The sequence below is a fragment of the Taudactylus pleione genome, unplaced genomic scaffold (genome assembly GCF_031769625.1).
Source record: "Taudactylus pleione unplaced genomic scaffold, aTauple2 ptg000848l, whole genome shotgun sequence".
NCBI lineage: Eukaryota > Metazoa > Chordata > Amphibia > Anura > Myobatrachidae > Taudactylus > Taudactylus pleione.
This window is the reverse complement of record NW_028285250.1, coordinates 2,222,130-2,245,940: the sequence shown is the minus strand read 5'-3', so window position 1 is coordinate 2,245,940 and position 23,811 is coordinate 2,222,130. Positions and strand designations below refer to the sequence as shown.

The 23,811-nt window shown below is 42.0% G+C and overlaps 1 protein-coding gene across 3 annotated transcripts in view; it reads left to right on the top strand.

The window, feature by feature from the left end:
* Nucleotides 1-23,043, top strand: part of ARHGEF12 (Rho guanine nucleotide exchange factor 12) — a 247,100-nt gene extending 224,057 nt beyond the window's left edge. For all 3 annotated transcript variants that reach the window (XM_088458720.1, XM_088458721.1, XM_088458719.1), the window contains 5 exons: nt 3,214-3,378; nt 4,589-4,960; nt 5,041-5,282; nt 7,275-7,344; nt 21,350-23,043. In XM_088458720.1, the coding sequence (XP_088314846.1) occupies nt 3,214-3,378; nt 4,589-4,960; nt 5,041-5,282; nt 7,275-7,344; nt 21,350-21,381 (881 nt within the window). In that variant the 3' untranslated portion in view covers nt 21,382-23,043. The remainder of the gene's footprint in view (nt 1-3,213; nt 3,379-4,588; nt 4,961-5,040; nt 5,283-7,274; nt 7,345-21,349) is intronic.
* Nucleotides 23,044-23,811: the final 768 nt, after the last annotated feature.

Genomic DNA, 23,811 nt, shown 5'->3' with positions numbered 1-23,811 from the left:
CACAATATTCATTTACATCCGTCATCTGTCTGATTGAAAATTTCTGAGAGCTTTACCGCCCAACTGCACCTAAAGTAAAAAAAAAATAATATATATATATATATATATACACACACACACACACACACACACACACACACACACACACACCTGTGTAGTTTTACAGTCTGATTTTTTTTCACAAGCTTCCTGTTAAAAATTAAATCTCTCATGTCGGTCTGACACCTGCACGCTTATTTCCCTCAGATATCTGATAAACCAGGACGGGAGGCCTCACATAAATTAGTCATACGCTGCCGTGGCTTCACGTGTCTGATTCTGACAAATTTGTTAAAAAGAGTTCCCTGAACACAGCAATGTTCTGAATCATTAGCCAACATAATTCACAACCTCCATGTAATAAATGTGTCGCATAAATCACCACAAACGCGGGGAAAAAAGCCGTTCATTTGGTGACTGTACAGATGACCTTTCACTGAGAGAGCCTTAAGGTTTGAATAGTTAGTCTTATGACAATGTCTATTGTGTGCATTTATTTATATTATAGGTGTTTGTTGTATTGTACACAGTATTTTGTACAGGATTACATATCAATCTATTTTATTACTAGAGGATGGAGTGGGCTGTTTTACCTTTTAATCACAACTAAGTATGTTTTAAGTACGGGTATAACCATTATATATTTTATTTATTATGATTATTATTATATAAATTGCTTTGCAGATAATACTAATGGTACATAAACACGGTCCTGCTTAAAAAAATGATATAAATGATATAATTTGATTGTTTATATTCTTTTTTTCAACCCCTCTAACAACCAAACAATGGTCGATATTGATATCAACCATCGCCCGTGCATGCAGGCCAACCTGGTTGATATCAACCAGGTTAGCCTGTTTACTATAGATCACGGGTCGTTATAGTAGTTTGGTGGTTGGTGCATGTGCTGGATGTTTGATATCGAACATCCAGCACATGCAGGACGACCAGACAATGATATCTTCTCGTTGTCTGATCGACCCATGTGTACGGGCCATTAGGCATTCACATCAGTCCAAGTCCTAGTGTAGCTTAGTTATATTCCCTACCACATGAATCATGCATGTGGTTGACATTTAATACTGTCAATAGTCAATATATCGAAAGCATTATGCCGATGGGAGAATGCCAAAACAGTTATAGTGTTAGTTAATAACTGTGTTGCCGTTATTATTTTAAACTTGATCTTCAAAGTTCTAATGCCAAAACGGCCCTGGTGAAATATGTTTATGCAGGAATCCCCACCAGATCCTTAAAAATGTACACTCGCATAAAATAGATTCATTAAAATGTCATTTGCTTTGCACATTGCTTATTGGAACAGCAAATGTTTGTACCGGAGAGAAAGGGGTATAACCGCGTGCAATTCCAATGTTAGTGGAAACAGGAATGAAGCGTCACCACAAGCTGATAGCGTGGTCACACATCTCATGGATTTGCTGTGTTTACAGGTAAGGTCAACGCATTTCTGCCTTCAGAAAAGTCCCATGAGGACAGAAACGCGTTGAGCTTACCTGTACATAGCTCCGCACAGATAGAACCCTGGTTGGATTCAGACTCGTGTCTCCCAGTGCTGTGATTCAGCAATGCTAATCACTCTGCAACCTTGCTGTTCAATCCAGACTCAAAGGTGTAGGGGTAGTGTAAGAACACCATGGAAGATATTAGAACATAGGGTTTTTAAATACAGACTTTAGGAATTACCAATACAGTATGCAAATCGCATGCAATCCATCCATGGCTACTGTATTTTGTTCTATTCTTCACTATTGCCCATCAAAACAGCTGATATAGGTCTGGCATTTTTAATGGTGGTAACTTAACATGCTCATTTATAGATGTATGAAATAGGGCACTAAGCAACTAAATTCTCCACCTAACCCTCGGCAATGGTTTTGGGCCTGCCACACTTGGTAGTGGAGAACTTGTTGGCTGTCTCACTGATTCCAAGTCACTCCTGATTCGTATTCCTGGCTGAGCGAAGGTGAATGCCACGTTAGTGCACTTCTGTGTTCAGGCTGTACCTGGAATTCAGTAACGAAGGTTTTCTAAAAAGTTGTGCTGTGTATGTGTGTATGTGTGTGTGTGTGTGTATATATATATATTATGTATGTATGTATATATATATATATATGTATATATATATATTGTATATGTACAGTGCATCCGGAAAGTATTCAAAACGCTTCACTTTTTCCACATTTTGTTTTGTTACAGCCTTATTCCAAAATGGAATAATTTAATTTTTGTCCTCAAAATTCTACACACAATACTCTATAATGACAACGTGTAAAAAGTTTTTTTTGAGATTTTTGAAAATATAATTAAAAAAAAACACACCAAGAAAGCACATGTACATAAGTATTCGCGGCCTTTGCCGTAAAGCTCAAAATTGAGCTCAGGTGCATCCTGTTTCCACCTACCGAAAGTGGCACAAGGAAAGACAACTGGTGGACCGGCAACAGGGTCATGGGTACTCACGGCTCATTGATATGCATGTGGAGCGAGGGCTAGCCCATCTGGTCCTATCCCACAGAAGAGCTATTGTAGCACAAATTAAGTTGATACTGGCTATTATGGAAAGGTGTCAGAATACACACGAGGGAGACCTCTCTCTCTATCTATATATATATATATATATATATATATATATATATATATATAATTCTGCTACCTAATATGCCGGATTTATAGATTTGTGCAGAATATGCTATATATTTCTTGTGTTATTTATTATCGCTTTCATGCATTTGCTTAAATAGTTTTGTTTAATGTGTGTGATTTGTTTAGCTTCTGTCTGCTGCAGAGGTTAGGACTGGTAGTTACATTCTGATACATCACTCTCGTGTGTATTATAAATCTATGTGGCACATACGGAATGCTATGATATTGTACTAACAGATGTGGAAGTGTTGCCTCATGTATTATGTACAGCATAATAGTTTTGTCATCCCATATGTATTGTTCCCATCCATTATTTACATCTAGATTTTGTCTCACTCTCCATGTGCACGTATATATTTTGAGGTTATTATGGTTTCTAGTTTGAGTTTTAGGACTGCAGACATGTATAATACTTGTTATTATATTGCTGTAACCAGCAGTATCATTAACCACTGTGCTGCCAGGATGCAGTGACATTGTAATAATGTTCTTTTTGTTTGTTCATAGGCAAAATTGAAAGTGAAGATCCAGCCCAGCTAAACACTGCTGAGAGCACCATTCTACAGCCTCAAATGCAAAGTGTACCTCCACCAGTACCAGCTGTCAGCCCCAGTCATATTCCCAGTAAGACATCCCTGGAGCACACGTGGGCCATGGACGCACTCAGAAACTGTGAGTAAGAATGGAAAATAATCTAATTCCGTGGTTTCCAGACTTTCTTGAATCACAGCGCCCTTAATTATCAAGTTTTTTTTTTTTTCATGGCAACCCCTAGTTCAAAAGTTTCTTATTGACAAATTCAGCAAATATTAATTCAATTAGGCTTTTTTGACATCCTTAGGTTCAGTTGTGTGGTGGTGGACAGGGTTGCGCTTATATTTGCCCACATATATTGTGATTGACGGCCACATTTGCCTATCACATGACCATAATTAGTTTGATTTGTTCCTGGACAACCAGCCTCTGGCATCCAGTTTGGGACCCACTGATCTAAATCACTCTTGGTAAAGAAGGAAAATGAATGCTTTACAGCAGGGATGGGGAACCTCAGGCCCGGGGGCCGTATAAGGCCCCTGGAGATTTTATCTGCTAGCCTCATCTAGCTAGCAGGGGGCCTAGAATGGCACCCTGTAGCCAGAATCTATGCATCAGTGCCACCTGGAGCATCCTTAGGATGCTTCAGACAGTCATACCGCTGCCCTTACAGCTCCCCGGAGCATCCTCAGGATGCTCCAGGCATTGCAGTAATCACTGACAATTGTTGCCCCACCCCTAGGTGACATCACACGGAGGGGGGGGGTGGCCTGCACCGGACCCACGAATAGTGTTATATATATCAAAATGGCCCTCGGCAGAAGAGCGGTTCCCCACCCCTGCTTTACAGTCACCAGGTTTCTGATAGCAATTTCAGTATTAAAATAATTTGAGCATCCTGTGTTCAGCTATAACTTATGTGTGATATGCAGGACCCTGTTTGCTTTGTGCTTTAATTGTTGTCATTTTCAGAAATGTGTCACTGAGCTGGTGCTAGCATTGAGGTGTGAGGCTTGCTCTGCTTTTATGATTTTTGGTTTTAAAACCGTAATCTAGTCGGCATCCCAGCCGACGGTCTAAATATCGGCGCCGGAATCCCGACAGCGTCCGGATCCCGGCACCAGTATTCCGACCGCCAGCATAGGGAGGGGTTATGCACTAAGGGGGGAGGTTTAGGTTGCGGGGAGGGGGAGGTTAGGTTTAGGCACCGTGACGGTTAGGTTAGGGTTAGATGTAGTTTACTTACCTACCACTGTCAGGATGCCGCCGTCTGTATTCTGACCAACGGCATCCCGACCTCCGGTATCTCATTCCCAACCCTTTAAAACCTAATGTCTGTTTTCTGCAGTGGAACTACTCAGAAGGCTACTAATGCAGCAGGTCATGCTTCTCCAGAAAGAGGAATCTGAAAACTACCATCGTTTCTGCAGTCGGAACACCCAGGAACAAATGGCACAGACTGACCGACAGCCACGTCCTTTAGGCCTCAACCACCAGCGGAAGAAGAGCAGGGAGACCTGTTTAAGTAGACCGCCCACTTTGCAGCACCAAACTGACAGCCAATACTCGGAACATGGCTGTACAGGCTCTGCAGTGACAGAAGAGGTCCCAGAAGAGAGCGGAGAACAGTTTTTTTACGCTCGGGAGCCTCAAAGCAATGAACACTCAAAGGAAAACACTAAAGAGAAACACTTGGAGGAAATGCAATTTCGGATATCAGGTTAATATCTACTTTGTGCTCTGGAGAGCGATATTGTCTGTCTTGGCTTTTAATCTCCATCTGCGCCTCTCTCATTGCAGGGAAATACCTGATTCTGGATGGTTATGAGAACATGCAGGAAAGTTCCACAGATGAAGATTATAGTTGCTCAGAAACTTCTATGCAATGCACATTCTCTGACCAACAAGCAGGTCCCTCATGCGCAGCAGATCGGCTGAGTCCTCCTATCACTGGGCTCCTCGAGCCTGCAGCATCGTCAGAGATGTTTAAACAGATGTTACATTACATTGCAAAGATTGAAACTGACCTACAACAGCTGAAGGTAAGCAGTGGGCTGAAGCCGCTTGATTCAATATCGACTGCTAATAGAAGTCACGTAGAACATTTCCCATGGTGTATATTCTATTACATCAACGTCATTTTTATGTCGCCTGTCAGCTACCATTTATAGTGACTGTTTCAAGTTAGATATATCTATTTTTTGGAAGGCAGTGGGGGAACTTTTGCACTATGAGGGGGTATATTTACTAAAGTGCGGGTATTTAGATGTGGAGATATGTTGCCCATGGCAACCAATCAGATTGTAGCTATTATTTTCTGGAAGGTGCTAGATAGATAAGTAGAATCTGATTGGTTGCTATGGGCAATATCTCTACTTCTTAAAACACACACTTTAGTAAATATACCCCTGAGATTCTGTTTTGGAAGACATGACCGAGCCACCTCCTGTATAGGTTTTGGTTTTATTCCTGTTGTTGATGAATTTTTTGGGACATTTTAAACTTGCAGCTGAGTCCTTGAATACTGTATTTTAGGGCTATCTGCTTGTACTTTGCCCCAAGCTGGAAATGAGAGGCGAGGCTGAATGTTGATAGAACAGTTTAACTTTGATATAAAACTAGGCGCACGCCTTTGTGTCGGTCTGCACGACAGGAGTGATTGCCAAATAACGTAGCTCTGCGAGGAAGGCAGGGAAAAATATTTCCTTTGTCTAAAAACTTCAGGCTACTTCTGGTGGGTTTTCAAAAAGTTGGAATACTTTTTTCTTTTTTCTTCATCCATTAGTGGTCTGTATATGGCACAAGTAAAAAATGCTGACTTCTGTTTTTATCTTCGTATATTTTTAATTATATTTTTTTTTTTCCCTGGATGTTGTGTCTGTACTAGTAGGCATGAGTGCTCGAGGGTCTGGTGGACAGGAATCTTTCAGTTCCAGGTTTCTCTTTTTCTGCAGAGTTTAAACTGAATGCTGTGACTGAGTGATGCAGAAGGACTAGGTCTGAAGCTGGGTACACATTAGACGATCCTCGATCGTGCCCGGCGGAATGACCGATGTAACGATACATTGGTCGCCCAGACATACAGAATAACATACCGCGCGATATATCGTTCAGTGTCGGCATCCAGAAGCATGCTGTCAGCCGCCAGATCGTCACATCTACTGTGCAGATGAGCCGATGTGAGGACGTCGCTGACTACCCGCGGGTGCGCGCAATTGCGGGAACACATTAGACGATGTGCCCCGATATATTGCTCCGATCCACGTCAAGATGATATATCGGACGATAAATTGTCTGTGTATCCAGCTTTAGGCAGCAGAACAGGAAGCCTTGGGATGGCCTTTGGTGGGGGGTCTTTTAGTGTGGTCGGAGGATTGACTGCACGTATAGACAAATAGGGGCAATCCTCTGACATACCCCAATAATGATTCTATCTATTTCACTGGTAGAACAGTTACAAAGCATCAGGTCCATGGAAGTGCTTGGGAAAATGAGACTGACATTGCATACTGTATTAACCGTTAATGTGCCAAGCAGGTCATGGCGGTGATATCTGGTGGCACATCGCTCTGAATTGATTCTGATTTGCTTATGTGTACATAGCTCAGCTGGTTTGTGACGGTGCTAGACTGTTAATTCTATATGCCATTAGAGAAACAGTCCCAATGGTCACTGTATCCATGCCTGTTAGTGGTGCTAAATTTCTCATGGCTTACACTTTTTTGGTGTAGAAAATGGGAGTGGTTTATATATTTATGGTTCTAAATTAGGATGCGGTTTGGTCAGATTGGGTGGAATGTATAAGAGCATCGCCTGTTTGCCTTGGAATGTAATACGTTCCAGACTGTTAATTCTCATTCCTCGCTCATCAGTATTGTCCCCCTCGTCTGTGCACGTGACGGCTCTGTTTCTGCAGAACTTTTTTTTTTAATATGATTTATTATTGTTATACCAAACGTGCAGTTTTTAATTACATTATGATGGGCTCATTATTGCTCAGCGTAATCTGTTTGCTCTGCTTTACCCTATTCCAGGGACTTGAAAATCATTATCATGCACTCCGAAATAAGCTGCCTGCATCAGGTTTCTTGGAAGAAGATCCAGGTATATTAAGAAATGTAACTCTAGAATTTAACAATTAACTTCCAGTCTGTGATCTCTCATTTGTAGCAGAGTGTATGATTTTACTGGTTCAGCTTTATAATACAATAACACACATCAGATAAAGGTAAGCTGCTGAAATCCACTTATAGTGAGGTGCTCATGATGTGAGACAAATCATTGCCAGATGAACAGGAATAAGTCTCCCGGGAACGCGCTGACCATTAGAAAAACCGGAGATAGTATTTGAAATAGGAATTATACGTTTATCGCTTTACACTAACCCATTAAACGCCCCCCTGAGAGTAAAACATTAATACGTCACTATTAAAGTGCTCCTTCTAATTATATTTAGCATCCATAAAGGAAGATATAATGACATACTTGCATCATATGAAGCACTATTATTCACCCAGTACGCAATTCAATCCCTCCCCGGTGTTAGCGGCACTTAGAGGGAATGTTCCTTTCTTCACTTGCAGATTTACCTTATTGCAGTAACCGCTCTTTGCACCTCTGGGTGGTTTACTCTGTAACAAGCTGTAGCCAGGAGTGCCTATCAAACCAAACACATACTGCAGAAAGCACTAGACAAAACAATAAATAGCAAATAACTGTCCTTTTGTTTCTATCATTAAAACAATTACTTAATAGTAAGGAATGGAAAGGTATATAGCCAAAGTAATTCAGGAAAAACTTAGATACACATAGTTTTGGGATGGAAAATAACTCCTACGAAACTGCAATATTGATCACTACATTGTTTCATTAATGTACCGTTACAGCCAGGATGAAGTACAGATATGTCCACATACATGTTACCTCCGTGCGCTACAAGTCGCGTTAAACAATAACGACTCGGAAGTGCTGATCGTCTTTGTGTGGCTTTTTACCTTCAAATGCGTCTTATTCGCAAAGTGATGCACAAGCAGCTTCTGCTGATTAAAATGATATGCTGCATGCCTATATTCTGTGTGCGACTGCCGGTGCATGTACAGGCAAAATGCTACGTTAAAGTGTCAGAGGCTCTGACAATGTAACGTAGCATTTCGCATGCAGATACACCCACAGTCGCACACAGAATATAGGCATGCCGCATATCATTTTAATCAGCAGAAGCTGCTTGTGTCTCCTATTCGCATCACTTTGCAAATAAGACTCATTTGAAGGTGAAACAATGCTTGGTGCTACTGAGTCGCACAACGGCATGGCGTGACTAGAAGGGCTGTTTAACGCGCAAGTAAAATGTATGTGGACACAACTGTAGTGAGGCTGGACTAGCCAGCACAGATTTTAAAAAGTTAATTTTAAAAAGTCAAAAAAAAAAAGAGAAGAAAAGATTATCCGGAATATTTAGCATTATCAAAAGACAACTTCAAATGATCAATATGCCCAAAGTATACACTTAATCGCTTACTTGTCTGCTCATGAATGAATCAACGGTTTTATTTAGAAAGTATAGAAATATTTAGCAGCAGTATAAATTTTACTCAAATATGTGTTACCCACGGCCCCAGTGCTCAAGATCTTTACCTGGTTTTTGTAAAGCAAACAGAATGTTACGGGCTGTGAAGAAGTAACTAAACATTAGTATTCATTCGAGCACCCTGCACCTGTCACAACCTGTGCAGTTCCTCTATCCTGCCAGGGGTGTCGCTGTCTCCTGGGGTGTTTCTAGTGCACGATGGAACAATCTGCTGATATAAAGACCAGGCAGGAAAGAGGTACTGCACCTGTTGTGGCAGGTGCAGGGTGCTAGTTGAACACTACTAAATATTTATTAGCTTATTCTTTAACCAAGGTGTACAGTATATCAATTTAATTGTATGTGTCTGGTATCTATTTTCTATATTTCTGGAGGATAATCGAAAGTGTAAACTTACAGTAGCTAATAACAGTTTTGAAAATTGCATGTGTTTAAATATGTCTACTTGTCACTTTCTGTAATGGAAGCTCACAGATGTGTCCTCACTCGTCTTTTCTGCAGTCGTGTCAAATAGCCCCTCTTGGCACATCTGGTCCCGTGAGACTTACTAGCACAGTGCTTCTTTTTTTCTTTTTCCGAAAATGTGATTAAGGGCCGTATTCAATTAGAGGGGAAAAGCCGTTTTTGGGGAAAAAGTTTCGCTGATGACGTCATTTCACCAGGCGGGAAAGTATCGCCGTATTCATTTCCAAATAGTTTTCGCTGACGCAAAAACGCAATGCAAAGTACTAGGCAAAAAAGATTTGGTGAGAAAAAGAATAGGTGGTGAAAAAAAGTGCAGAATTGCCGTTTTGGGGTGCAAGCGTGGGGGAAACCACTCAGCACCCTAGGGACAACCCCCCCCAAAGCATAACTTTGAAAAAAAAAAAAATCCCCCCCAAAAAAATGAATACCCCAAAAAATGACTTTGAAAAGGGGATGAAAAAAAAAAAAAAAATCAAATTCGGGGTACAAACTTAAAAACTAGTGAAATGAGCTTTTGGGGGGGGTCTGCAAGTATGGGGGAGGTGTTTTTTTGTTTGCATGCGCTTGCTGAAGGTGCGTTTTTGACGTTATTTAAAACTTCACTTTTGCGATTTTTAACCATGCTAGCACCTATTTTCATGTACCCCAAATTTGCTGGGACAAGTTATTGTCTCCTTAAAAAACTACTAAATGCTATTCTTCACCACTTGTGCAAAGACTCTAATTAGCAGCTATTGAGGGCATTTAAGTACCCCAAATACCTTCAGCAGGCCTATTCGGGGGCATCTAGATTGATCCCCAATGTCAGTGCATCTTTTGGGGAGTGTCCGGCTGATTTCCCCAAATCTGGCAGCTCTTTTCGCCCGGTCCTGCTTTCGCGTCCTTTGGAATTGAATAGGATGAAAAGCGGGGCCGCGCCCAAAGTTTTCGCATTCAAAACAGGCGAAGTCAGCGAAAAATACATTCCGCCGACGGTTGCAAAATTATCGCAGCTAATTGAATAACAGCCCTAAGTCGCAATGCAATTCGTCTAGGACACACCAGGAGATGGTGCTGATTAATTTGATATGTGACACTTGTATATCTGTGTGCACCTGAGAATCTGTATACGATGCAGCGGCCACGGCCTTTTTCCACGCCAAGTTCCGTTAACAGACTCAATCGCACACAGATATACCCCCTTTTTTAGGTGTATTGTTTTACCTAGTATACGGCCGTTAAACACTGATAACTAGTAGCAAAGCAGACGCACATGTTACAGATGTGTCCTTGTTCATTTAGCCTCAATACGCCACGCAGCGCGACTTGCCTGGCATGAGTGAGCCGTCAGGTCGCAATGCGATGCGACTAGGACGCACCAGCAGACTGTGCTGAGTAATTGGATGTGAGACCCCTGTATATCTGTGTGCAGCGGAGTCTGTACAGGAACCACGGAACTTGGAATAAAAAAAAAGTCTGCCGTCGCTACATTGTAGCACTTTGTATACAAATATACAAGTGTTGCATATTATATTAATCAGCACAGTCTGCTGGTGGGTGCTAGACGCATCACTTTGTGACTTAGACACATTTTCGGCAACAAAAGAAGCCCGGCGCTAGCAGAGCTGCACAGGACCTGGCGGCTTACTCACGCTAGGCATATGGGGCTGCATTGAGGCTCGATGAGCAAGGACACATCTGTAATAACAGCATCAGTAAGGTTAGTATAGCACCCGCTTATCTTATACATGTGTCATCCTCAATAATGAATTAGAACTACCCAATGAACTAGGGCTAGTGTCACTTAGAACTAAGTGTCCTTAAAATTACACTTTTGTAAAGAAAAAGCCTCTCATAAACAGGGAATCTGCCTGGATGTATAAATGGTATACAGTTAGTTCTGGCTGGCAAATTTTGGCCCTGGGGGTGGCAAACATCACGCACTGACCCATTCTTATGAGTTGGTTTTCGGTATACAACTTGGGCTGACTAACAAAAGGGCTTTTCACCCTTTGAAAAGAGAGAGTTGTTTTTTTGTCTCCTCACCTCCTACATAGTAATGGGATTATATCTGCAGGCTAGGCAGTAAGGAAGTCGACGGTCGCAATGCCGGCTTCCCGACTGTCATGTCCCAGCAAGGAACTAATGATAGGCGTTGAATTCTCGACGCCTATCATTAGCCTTACGCTGTGAGACCAATGCCCAGCATACTGAACGAAGGTAAGCCGGGCAGCGGATAACCCTGGGAGGGTCAGGGTTAGGCACCCCCGGAGGGGGGTTAGGTTCAGGCTCCCTCCCGGAAGCGTTGGGTTTAGGGTGCGGGGAGGGTGGGTTAGGTTTAGGCACCCCTGGGGGGAGGTTAGGGTTAGGCACTTGGGGGGGTGTAGGTTAGGGTTAGGGGGGGGAAGGTTAGGGATAGCTTAGATACGTACAATGTCGGGATCTGGTCCTTTCCGGCATCAGTATTACATCCGGCGGGCTGACGTCCGCCGGGATATAATACCGATTCCATCTGCAGTAATAACCCCTGTAGGAGAGCCTATTCCATTCAGGAAGCATTGAGTCGATACTCCCTGTACTGGTAACATCATCTACAATAGCTGTCTGTGCCTGAGGCACTGTCACTCTTCGTCCTAATATATTGCACTATATGCCCATTTTGTTTATTAAATTGACAAACTCTCTTTTATCATTCCCAAACCTCCATAAATAAACTTACATCTGTATCACCTGAAACACTACAGCGTTCGTCTTGCACAATCAGCGAGAGCCGTCCAGACGGCCCTGTTACAGTATGTAATGCATCATTAATGGCTTTGCTGTTATACGGTCTCCCTCCCACCTTCATCTATGCATCTAAAACGGTTCTGTTCCAGGCTTTGTCTGCAGCACCCTTTGCTAGTGTAACTAATATAATACAGTTGGTGAATATAAAATGAGAATACATAAATATTACCTTGATTTATGTCTCTGCTGCGTGTTTACTTTAACACGATTTGTGGATTACAATCCTCTTGTGCAAAGCATGTGTTTGACAAGGCTCTTTAAATATACATTGTAATGTCATGTTTATTTTATTTGCATTTGTCTATAAAGTGATGCCTTGCAAATATAATCTTGTTATAGGACTAGTTTCTCTTATTGTCTGTACAAGTCACCATTATTAGCGTGAGGTCACGGGGTACATGATTGCGGATAAAACGTCAGCCACAGCTAGATTTGGTGCATATAAAGATGAAACCTCTTTCCCAATGCAAGTGAAACATTTGTTAGCAGCAGTTAAATTTCAAGTTCTACCAAACGAGGCATTTTTACGTTCTTATGTGCATTTAATTTGTTCTGCTTTTTATTTTTCTATATATTTTTTTAATGATCGTTCCATTTCAGTGCAGGATGCATCGTAAACCCATTGAGATGCTATTAATTAGCACTCGCACATGTGTTTGGCTTGAAAAAAAGATAATGAGGTCTTTATTTTATTTATTTTTTTATCACACATCTATGTTTTAAAAGAAGGATTAAAATTGTTTGCAAAAGCGTGAAAATGTATATTGTTCAACATATACATAAATGTAATAGTTTCTATGTATTTTTACGTTCATAAATAAAATAAAAATAATACCTTGTGAATGTTCGCGCATACATAGTGCTCGGTTTCTTATAGGTTGTACTGAGGATAAAACGTAGCCCAACAGCAGAGCACAGGTCAGCAGGGAATGTTTTGTTTCCTCATTTTCATCTCATTAGTAACACAAAAAGTCCCACTTTGCTCACAAATTCAGCATAATACAACGTCATGAGACATTACACTCCTAGAACATTAATTGGTAGATTCTATTCATACTGTACATGTTCTATTTTGTTCAATTACGAGCAATAAATGACTAGCAGTGACAACAGCTGGCCCTCCGTGGGTGACTTCTCTGTTCTAACCTATACTTAGTCCTTCAAAAGAGGTTGAAATCTGAAAGGACTCCCAGCCAGTGTGAGTTTTCTCCAGCCGTTGGGCTCTACGAGCAGCTCGTAAGCCTCAGCTAATTCTAATCTCTAAAGGGGTTCTCTCATTTTGGAAAACCTCCAAAAGCATTTCCCTTCTGTATGGGAAACTTCAGGGATTGGGGCATCATGACAGGAACCCGTCTTGTCACCTGGAGCCAAATTCCAGACCATATGTAACACATTACACGCTATCCAATCTCTTTCAAGCCAAGCTGTGCGGAAGGTGTCGTCATGGGTTTTGTTTTTTTAAAAAGAGGTTGTCTTAATTTGGACGGCTTAAATAAGATTATTTATTTTTTTTAAATATAGTGCATATGTGATGATGCAAACAGCACAAGGGTCTAATGTGTGTTGCTCTTCCTTTTGCTATCTGTTTGGGCTGAACGTATTTAATGACAGCACAAGGTCACTTGTCTGCAGGTTTCTCTAGTGTTGTGTACGTGTATAAGTGTATGCTTCATATGCCGCTCTTTACAATAGTCAGGGCAACGGTTACATAAGTAGAGTGGATGGGAAAAAAAAACCCTTAGTAAAGTTGACTGTACAGATCTGAATGGGTGATGGACTACAGTCAGACACCAAGGTCAAGCTGTTCACATGAAACACCCGGCTGTAAGTGCAGCCTGGGCCACTGAGGCTGCTGCAGTGTCTGAGCATTGGATTCAGCGTGGATTTGTGGTTTTATATTGACATGTTGTGATGTAGTTGGGTTGGTTATGTCCCATGTGGATGCGTAATGGGGTAAGCTAGCAGTGCTAGAGAAGACTACAGAAGCAGGCACCTTGAGGGATGAGTACATCTTGGTTCATATTCAGAAATGAGGTGTAAGGAGTGTATTACTAAGAAGGGGACGTATCATTACATACATTAGATGTTGCAGTGAATGATAGCCAGCCGCAGGAGTTCTCTCAGAACTCTGTAAGCAGGAGGAAATCGGTGGGAGTGGAACAATCCTAGCAGAGGAATGGAACTGAAGTACACTGGGGAGGAAATGTGAGGAGGCCAGTTAGCAGGAGATTGCAATAGTCCAAACAAGATTAGAATAAGGGCGATGGCTGAGTTTTAGTTGTGGCAAGCTGCAGCGACCGTTACCCATGATCGCAGCTTTCTCAGCCAGATTGTCTTGGCTGTAATGTGTTTCAGGAAGTTCCCTATTTCCTGCTTTATTACCCTCTCCTGCCAAATTATTTACATGATATGGTGTTATGACAGGATATTATCGTATATCATAATGTACAATCACAGATGAGAGCTAAAGAGCTAGGTAGAGCTATCAGTTGTAGCAGTCGGTACTGGCCAGTAGTTACAAGGTAAAAGGATAAGGGTGTTCTATGCCTTGGAGAGAGTTAGTACCAACTAATCAGCTCCTAGCTGTCATTGGTTGCTACCTTATCGCTCTCCAAAGGCTTAGTACATCTCCCCCTTAGTGTCTAATAGTATAATTAGGGAACTTTAGGAGTGATTGAACCAATCAGTGGAAACAGAGTTTGCAATCTGTCTAATTTTGTTTCTTTAGTATTAATGCAAAATTGCACCTTTTTGAGCAGTGTTGATAAATAACCATCCTTAGGGTTTTGGCATACAACTACATTTCATGGTACATTCTTGAACCGGTTGGTGCATTCGTTGATACATTATGGCTGATAGGTGCAGAATCAGACAATTTTGTTACTTGTTTTTTTAAATTTGTGGCGAATTTAATTTGACCAGTGGAACCAGTCTCATTTTTTGTTTTTTATTATAATATTTATTTCCTAGGGATTAGTTACAGCTGGTGTACAATGAAACACAAAACTAGAAACATGAGCTGTTCATTTTCTTTCCTTATTTATTTTTTCCAGTAATAGTCGTTAATGTTTTTCTCATTAAGCGGCCAGTATTACCAAGCAACAGTTGATCTGGCAGTGAAGCAGATATACCCAGGGTGACTATTCCGGGTCTCCTACTCACCATAACAAATATAGGTTTCTTTTCAGTCTGTGAAATCATGATGAACAAATCTTGCTGGAGCAAATCTAATTGGGAACAGTCCTAATTGATATGCAAATTACTGCTACTTTATTAATGATTAGATCTAATGCTAGCCTTCAAAGCCGCGCTTCTGACAGTGGCGAGAGGCTATATTTATGTAAATACATTTCTCCATGTTAATCTACAGTGAAACTTTGTTCCCTAATTTAAGCTTCCTTATATGGGATTACCCACGGTCCCAAGATATTGGCCTCTGAGATCTTGGAGAATACGAGGAATCATTAACCTTTAGCGCAGTCAAACATATTGGGGCTGTTTCAGAATTGAATGTACTCTTGTTTGTGTAACATAACTTGCTTGATTTTGTTCTGCGCATGGCAGCACTGAGGTACGGCAGTGCAGAGCTTTACACGTTTTGATTGCACTTACACTTGCAACCAAAGAGACAGAGCTGGGTTGTTACGAGGTGTTTTTGTATAGGCAAAATTCAAGGAGCACAGTTGTGGGCCAAGCATACCTGGCTATGTGCAAAAAAAACCTTTTTTTAAGTGTATTTTTTTACCTAGCATATGGCAGTTACACACTGATAACTAGTAGCAAGCCAGGCGCACATGCTACAGATGTGTTCTTTCTCATCTAGCCTCAATATGCCACGCAGCGCGACTTGCCTGACATGAGTGAGCCATCAGGTCCCGTGCTCCTCTGATAGCGTTGGGCATCTTTTTTTTTTTTTTGCACAAAATGCATTTAAGTTGCTATGTGATGTGACTAGGACGCACCAGCAGTCTGTGCTGATTAATGTGATATGTGACATCTAAGTTGCTATGCGATGTGACTAGGGACGCACCAGCAGACTGCGCTGATTAATGTGATATGTGACATCTAAGTTGCTATGTGATGTGACTAGGGACGCACCAGCAGTCTGTGCTGATTAATGTAATATGTGACATCTAAGTCGCTATGCGATGTGACTAGGGACGCACCAGCAGACTGTGCTGATTAATGTGATATGTGACATCTAAGTTGCTATGTGATGTGACTAGGGAAGCACCAGCAGTCTGTGCTGATTAATGTGATATGTGACATCTAAGTTGCTATGTGATGTGACTAGGACACACCAGCAGACTGCGTTGATTAATGTGACATCTAAGTTGCTATGTGATGTGACTAGGGGCGCACCAGCAGACTGTGCTGATTAATGTGATATGTGACATCTAAGTTGCTATGTGATGTGACTAGGACGCACCAGCAGTCTGTGCTGATTAATGTGATATGTGACATCTAAGTTGCTATGTGATGTGACTAGGGACGCACCAGCAGTCTGTGCTGATTAATGTAATATGTGACATCTAAGTCGCTATGCGATGTGACTAGGGACGCACCAGCAGACTGCGCTGATTAATGTGATATGTGACATCTAAGTTGCTATGTGATGTGACTAGGGACGCACCAGCAGACTGTGCTGAGTAATGTGATATGTGACATCTAAGTTGCTATGTGATGTGACTAGGGACGCACCAGCAGTCTGTGCTGATTAATGTGACATCTAAGTTGCTATGTGACGTGACTAGGACGCACCAGCAGTCTGTGCTGATTAATGTGATATGTGACATGTAAGTTGCTATGCGATGTGACTAGGGACGCACCAGCAGTCTGTGCTGATTAATGTGATATGTGACATCTAAGTTGCTATGTGATGTGACTAGGGACGCACCAGCAGTCTGTGCTGATTAATGTGATATGTGACACCTAAGTTGCTATGTGATGTGACTAGGACGCACCAGCAGTCTGTGCTGATTAATGTGATATGTGACATGTAAGTTGCTATGCGATGTGACTAGGGACGCACCAGGAGACTGTGCTGATTAATGTGATATGTGACATCTAAGTTGCTATGTGATGTGACTAGGGGCGCACCAGCAGTCTGTGCTGATTAATGTGATATGTGACATGTAAGTTGCTATGTGATGTGACTAGGACGCACCAGCAGTCTGTACTGATTAATGTAATATGTGACATCTAAGTTGCTATGCGATGTGACTAGGGACGCACCAGCAGACTGCGCTGATTAATGTGATATGTGACATCTAAGTTGCTATGTGATGTGACTAGGACGCACCAGCAGTCTGTGCTGATTAATGTAATATGTAACATCTAAGTTGCTATGCGATGTGACTAGGGACGCACCAGCAGACTGTGCTGAGTAATGTGATATGTGACATCTAAGTTGCTATGCGATGTGACTAGGGACGCACCAGGAGACTGTGCTGATTAATGTGATATGTGACATCTAAGTTGCTATGTGATGTGACTAGGACACACCAGCAGACTGCGTTGATTAATGTGACATCTAAGTTGCTATGTGATGTGACTAGGGACGCACCAGCAGTCTGTGCTGATTAATGTGATATGTGATATGTGACATGTAAGTTGCTATGTGATGTGACTAGGACGCACCAGCAGTCTGTGCTGATTAATGTGATATTTGACATCTAAGTTGCTATGTGATGTGACTAGGGACGCACCAGGAGACTGTGCTGATTAATGTGATATGTGACATCTAAGTTGCTATGCGATGTGACTAGGGACGCACCAGGAGACTGTGCTGATTAATGTGATATGTGACATCTAAGTTGCTATGCGATGTGACTAGGGACGCACCAGCAGACTGTGCTGAGTAATGTGATATGTGACATCTAAGTTGCTATGTGATGTGACTAGGGACGCACCAGGAGACTGTGCTGATGAATGTGATATGTGACATCTAAGTTGCTATGTGATGTGACTAGGGAAGCACCAGCAGTCTGTGCTGATTAATGTGATATGTGACATCTAAGTTGCTATGTGATGTGACTAGGACACACCAGCAGACTGCGTTGATTAATGTGACATCTAAGTTGCTATGTGATGTGACTAGGGACGCACCAGCAGTCTGTGCTGATTAATGTGATATGTGACATGTAAGTTGCTATGTGATGTGACTAGGACGCACCAGCAGTCTCTGCTGATTAATGTGATATTTGACATCTAAGTTGCTATGTGATGTGACTAGGACGCACCAGGAGACTGTGCTGATTAATGTGATATGTGACATCTAAGTTGCTATGCGATGTGACTAGGGACGCACCAGCAGACTGTGCTGAGTAATGTGATATGTGACATCTAAGTTGCTATGTGTTGTGACTAGGGACGCACCAGCAGACTGTGCTGAGTAATGTGATATGTGACATCTAAGTTGCTATGTGATGTGACTAGGGACGCACCAGCAGTCTGTGCTGATTAATGTGATATGTGACATCTAAGTTGCTATGTGATGTGACTAGGGACGCACCAGCAGTCTGTGCTGATTAATGTGATATGTGACATCTAAGTTGCTATGTGATGTGACTAGGGACCAGCAGTCTGTGCTGATTAATGTGATATGTGACATCTAAGTTGCTATGCGATGTGACTAGGGACGCACCAGCAGTCTGTGCTGATTAATGTGACATCTAAGTTGCTATGTGATGTGACTAGGGACCAGCAGTCTGTGCTGATTAATGTGATATGTGACATCTAAGTTGCTATGTGATGTGACTAGGACGCACCAGCAGACTGTGCTGATTAATGTGATATGTGACATGTAAGTTGCTAAGCGATGTGACTAGGGACGCACCAGCAGTCTGTGCTGAGTAATGTGATATATTGACATCTAAGTTGCTATGCGATGTGACTAGGGACGCACCAGCAGACTGTGCTGTGTAATGTGATATGTGACATCTAAGTTGCTATGTGATGTGACTAGGACGCACCAGCAGTCTCTGCTGATTAATGTGACTTGTGACATCTAAGTTGCTATGTGATGTGACTAGGGACGCACCAGCAGACTGTGCTGATTAATGTGATATATTGACATCTAAGTTGCTATGTGATGTGACTAGGACGCACCAGCAGACTGTGCTGATTAATGTGATATGTGACATCTAAGTTGCTATGCGATGTGACTAGGGACGCACCAGCAGACTGTGCTGAGTAATGTGATATGTGACATCTAAGTTGCTATGTGATGTGACTAGGACGTACCAGCAGTCTCTGCTGAGTAATGTGATATGTGACATCTAAGTTGCTATGCGATGTGACTAGGGACGCACCAGCAGACTGTGCTGAGTAATGTGATATGTGACATCTAAGTTGCTATGTGATGTGACTAGGGACGCACCAGCAGACTGTGCTGATTAATGTGATATGTGACATCTAAGTTGCTATGTGATGTGACTAGGGACGCACCAGCAGTCTGTGCTGATTAATGTGATATGTGACATCTAAGTTGCTATGTGATGTGACTAGGGACCAGCAGTCTGTGCTGATTAATGTGATATTTGACATCTAAGTTGCTATGTGATGTGACTAGGACGCACTAGCAGTATGTGCTGATTAATGTGATATATTGACATCTAGGTTGCTATGTGATGTGACTAGGACGCACCGGCAGACTGTGCTGATTAATGTGATATATTGACATCTAAGTTGCTATGCGATGTGACTAGGACGCACCAGCAGACTGTGCTGATTAATGTGATATGTGACATCTAAGTTGCTATGTGATGTGACTAGGACGCACCAGGAGACTGTGCTGATTAATGTGATATGTGACATCTAAGTTGCTATGTGATGTGACTAGGGACGCACCAGCAGACTGTGCTGATTAATGTGATATGTGACATCTAAGTTGCTATGTGATGTGACTAGGACGCACTAGCAGTATGTGCTGATTAATGTGATATGTGACATCTAAGTTGCTATGTGATGTGACTAGGACGCACTAGCAGTATGTGCTGATTAATGTGATATGTGACATCTAAGTTGCTATGCGATGTGACTAGGACGCACCAGGAGACTGTGCTGATTAATGTGATATGTGACATCTAAGTTGCTATGTGATGTGACTAGGACGCACTAGCAGTATGTGTTGATTAATGTGATATGTGACATCTAAGTTGCTATGCGATGTGACTAGGCCGCATCAGCAGTCTCTGCTGATTAATGTGATATGTGACTTCTAAGTTGCTATGCGATGTGACCACAACGGAACTTGGAATGGAAAAAAAGCTGCGGCTGCTACACTGTAACACTTTGTATACAGATGTACAAGTGTCACATATCAAATTAATCAGCACAGTCTACTGGTGCATCCTAGTTGCATTGTATTGCACATTGGACCCATTTTTGGCAACAAAAAGATGCCCAGCGTTAGAGTCTCACGGGCCCTGGTGTGCCAAGAGGGGCATTTTTAGCGTGACTGCAGCAAAGATGTATAAGGACTCAACTGTACACGCATATGTCAAGATGCATACTACTCTGCATATGGGGAATGTACAGTACAGAATGTACAGTACAATTATTTTGCCATGCATACTTCCTTCAGCAAGGTATACCTAATAGCTTCCAGGTCTACATCGGCCCAATAAACGTTGCTCACCAGTCTTCATCAGCAGATTAATTTATGATCTTGCCAATAATTACAGTATTGATGTTTAGGTCCCCCATGAGACCTGGGTTAAGATATCCACCACATACTGTACATGTTGTGGATAAATAGGACTGTTGTTTGCCCAGAACTTGTGGTGGATATCTTGACACGGGTCCCAGCTGGGGCCGAATCATCCATACTGTAATTATTGGTAAGACAAATTAATACATGGATTTGGTGATGAAGACTGGTTTATCCCATACTAATCAATATATTATTAGTATTATTATCCTTTATTTATATGGTGCCACAAGGGTTCCGCAGCGCCTTACAAAATACATAAACGCGCACACAAAAGACAAGTACATAGACAAATGAGCACACAAAAAAAACAGTTATTAACAGTACAACCCACACAGGACAAATACATGATTTATACTTTGCAGCATAACACTTAAATAAGTCGCATGGTGTCAGCAACCGAGGGTTAGGTGCTGTTGTAAATTAAAGTAGGAATAAGTGAGGGAGAAGCACATGAGGGAAGAGGGCCCTGCTTGTGAGAGCTTACATTGTAATATATATTAATATTACAATTCTATGCACATTTGTATATAATTTAAAGATAGTTGACTTATTTTGTTTCTCTTCTTCATTCTCAGATATCACAATGCTTCCTACAGACAAAGGGTGAAACTGAAGCTGCCTAAACTCTGGCCCATGAGGTTCCAGCTAGTCGGAGGGATCTTCCTGCAGGCTGCTAAACATCTTAATCCATACAAACTGTGCAGACAAAAATCACTCCAGTCTTCCCTGTCCCATGATCCACAACAACTCATCATTATCATGTGTGGGTATCGGGCGGACACAATTATTTGGCTATAGAAAGAGAACGGAAAAAGAAGTGATATCTTTTCATAAAGCAAATCATGATCACTTGATTATAGCGTCACTTTGCCTGAAAGATTTTCACCCATCGCCATAAATAAATGATAAACATACACCAGATAGTGTTTAGATGCTTGTTCTCCAAAAAAAAGACGTTAAGTGCAGGTTGCCAAAAACACTACTGAGCTTTCAATGCATCCTTGAGGCAGGCACCAGGAAAACACAGAATATTTAGGGCCAGTAATAAGGTTACTTGTGTGCCTGCCTCTGTATTTGCACTGACAGTGCTAAGATCTTTATATTCCGAGTGTCCCCCCCTCTTCTTCCTTCTCCACTCCCCCCCCCCCCCTGCTCGTCTTTCCGACCTGAGCCTGAAAACCAGGACCAGAGCTTCACAACCTCAACAGCTTTCCGATGATGCCTGCCACATTTTCCCCCCGGCTACACTCCTGCCTCAGTGACACTGCCAGAACGCGCTGCCTGAAAGCTTCCCCAAATCTTCCTGCATGACCAAAGTGTTGGAGAACGGGAGGATTGCATCCAGCCTGCAGGGGAATATGCTCCCTGCTGGTCATTGTTCTGTGCCAATTTACCGACAGATTGTTGCTGCTCCGCTCAAGGTGTCCCTGCAGAGATAATCTGGTCACCATACATGATACCATGTGGACTCTTTATATGTTACGTAGACAATCTCTCCATTCTCCTGCCCTGATAAAGATGCCACATGTTCAGACCGTAAACGCGAGCCTGCAATCATGACTTCATATATTGTTTTTGGGGTTTTTTTTTTTGTTTTTTGGACTCCTTTAATCGGATTAGCACCAGCTGAAATGAACAAAGTTTCAATATGTGTTATTTTCTAGGCACTGAGACCCTACCAGCTTCCTGTTTGCTCTGCATTACCGGCAAATGCTGTATTTACTAACAATGGTCTAAGTACCATTCCCCTCCTGTGTCCGTTCTCTTTAGTAAGCTTACGCTGCTGGGTGTGTTGCTTCCCCTCGCTGTCGCATTATTTTGCTGGGTTAGGAAGCAGGCTAGGGATGCGCCTTTGCACTTTTAGGACAGGTTATACACAGCTCTTTTAAGCTGCGTTTCCCATTAAAGGGAGTTTTCTGCATCCTTTCTGTATGTATTTGTACTTTAAAAAAAAAAAAAATCTTCCAGATATATTCCTATTGTACATGATTGATGTACTCTTACCATTGGCTTAAGACAAGATTTGGGAGTATTATTTTCAAGTAACGCCGTATTAACATTCATATTCTGTGTTTTTAATTATTGTGGATGGGTGTCTAAACTATATAATTATCCAAATGTATGTTTGTGATATAGTTATTTTATGAATTATAGCTGACAAAGTTGTATGGTTATGGAACGGACTATCTCTTGGAGATAACGCATTGATATGTGGGGCAGTAAAATGGGAAGTATGGTAATATTCTGATATTAAACAAGTTTAAGGAAAGATGAGTATTTTTATTTCTTGATTTTTGGAAGCGAAACTGAAGCAAAGGGAAAAAAAAAAAGTTTTTTGTAATGGCCATTTTTGAACATGCTGTGTTGATCGGGGCCTTGTTTACTGACATCTCTTTGGGGTCAATCCAATTAACTGCAAGTTGGGTCCTGCTGACCGTTCACACGAAGAACTCGCTCCGTGAATTTTGGTTGCAGTCCGATTCCGAACTCGCGTTGATTTTTCAGAGGAAATTCATGGTTTTTTGTGAAAAAGGGAAAAGGTAGGGAAAATATTTTTATTTTAAGGTAAAAATGTTGGGACACCGGGCCTGATTCAGTACGGGTAACTATTGCGATTACGTACGCAATCTCACTGCTAAAATAAGCTAATGATTGCAATGCCGTTGCAGCCTAACATAAGGACGCCCACTGTACCTTATACACTTCCGCAAGACTGCAAAACCATCGGTAACATCGAGTACCATCGCAGCCTCAGGCACACTTGCACAAGGTCTGACCATACTCAGAAATTGCTAACGCAGTGAAAGCCCAAGCTGCCTATGGCATCACAGTGGATAATTTATGCACGCCCCTCAAATGAACACACTGACACGCTTGCGTTTCGCCGACCACCCACCCGTCACCACCCCCAAACAGTCGCTTCCTTTCAACCACTCTGCGATGGGTCTGTGTCATGTGATCGCGGTCCGATTGCAGTGAAGTCTTTGTGCACTTGTGACGCATGCGCAGAATGCAACAATCGTCCGATTGCTTGCAT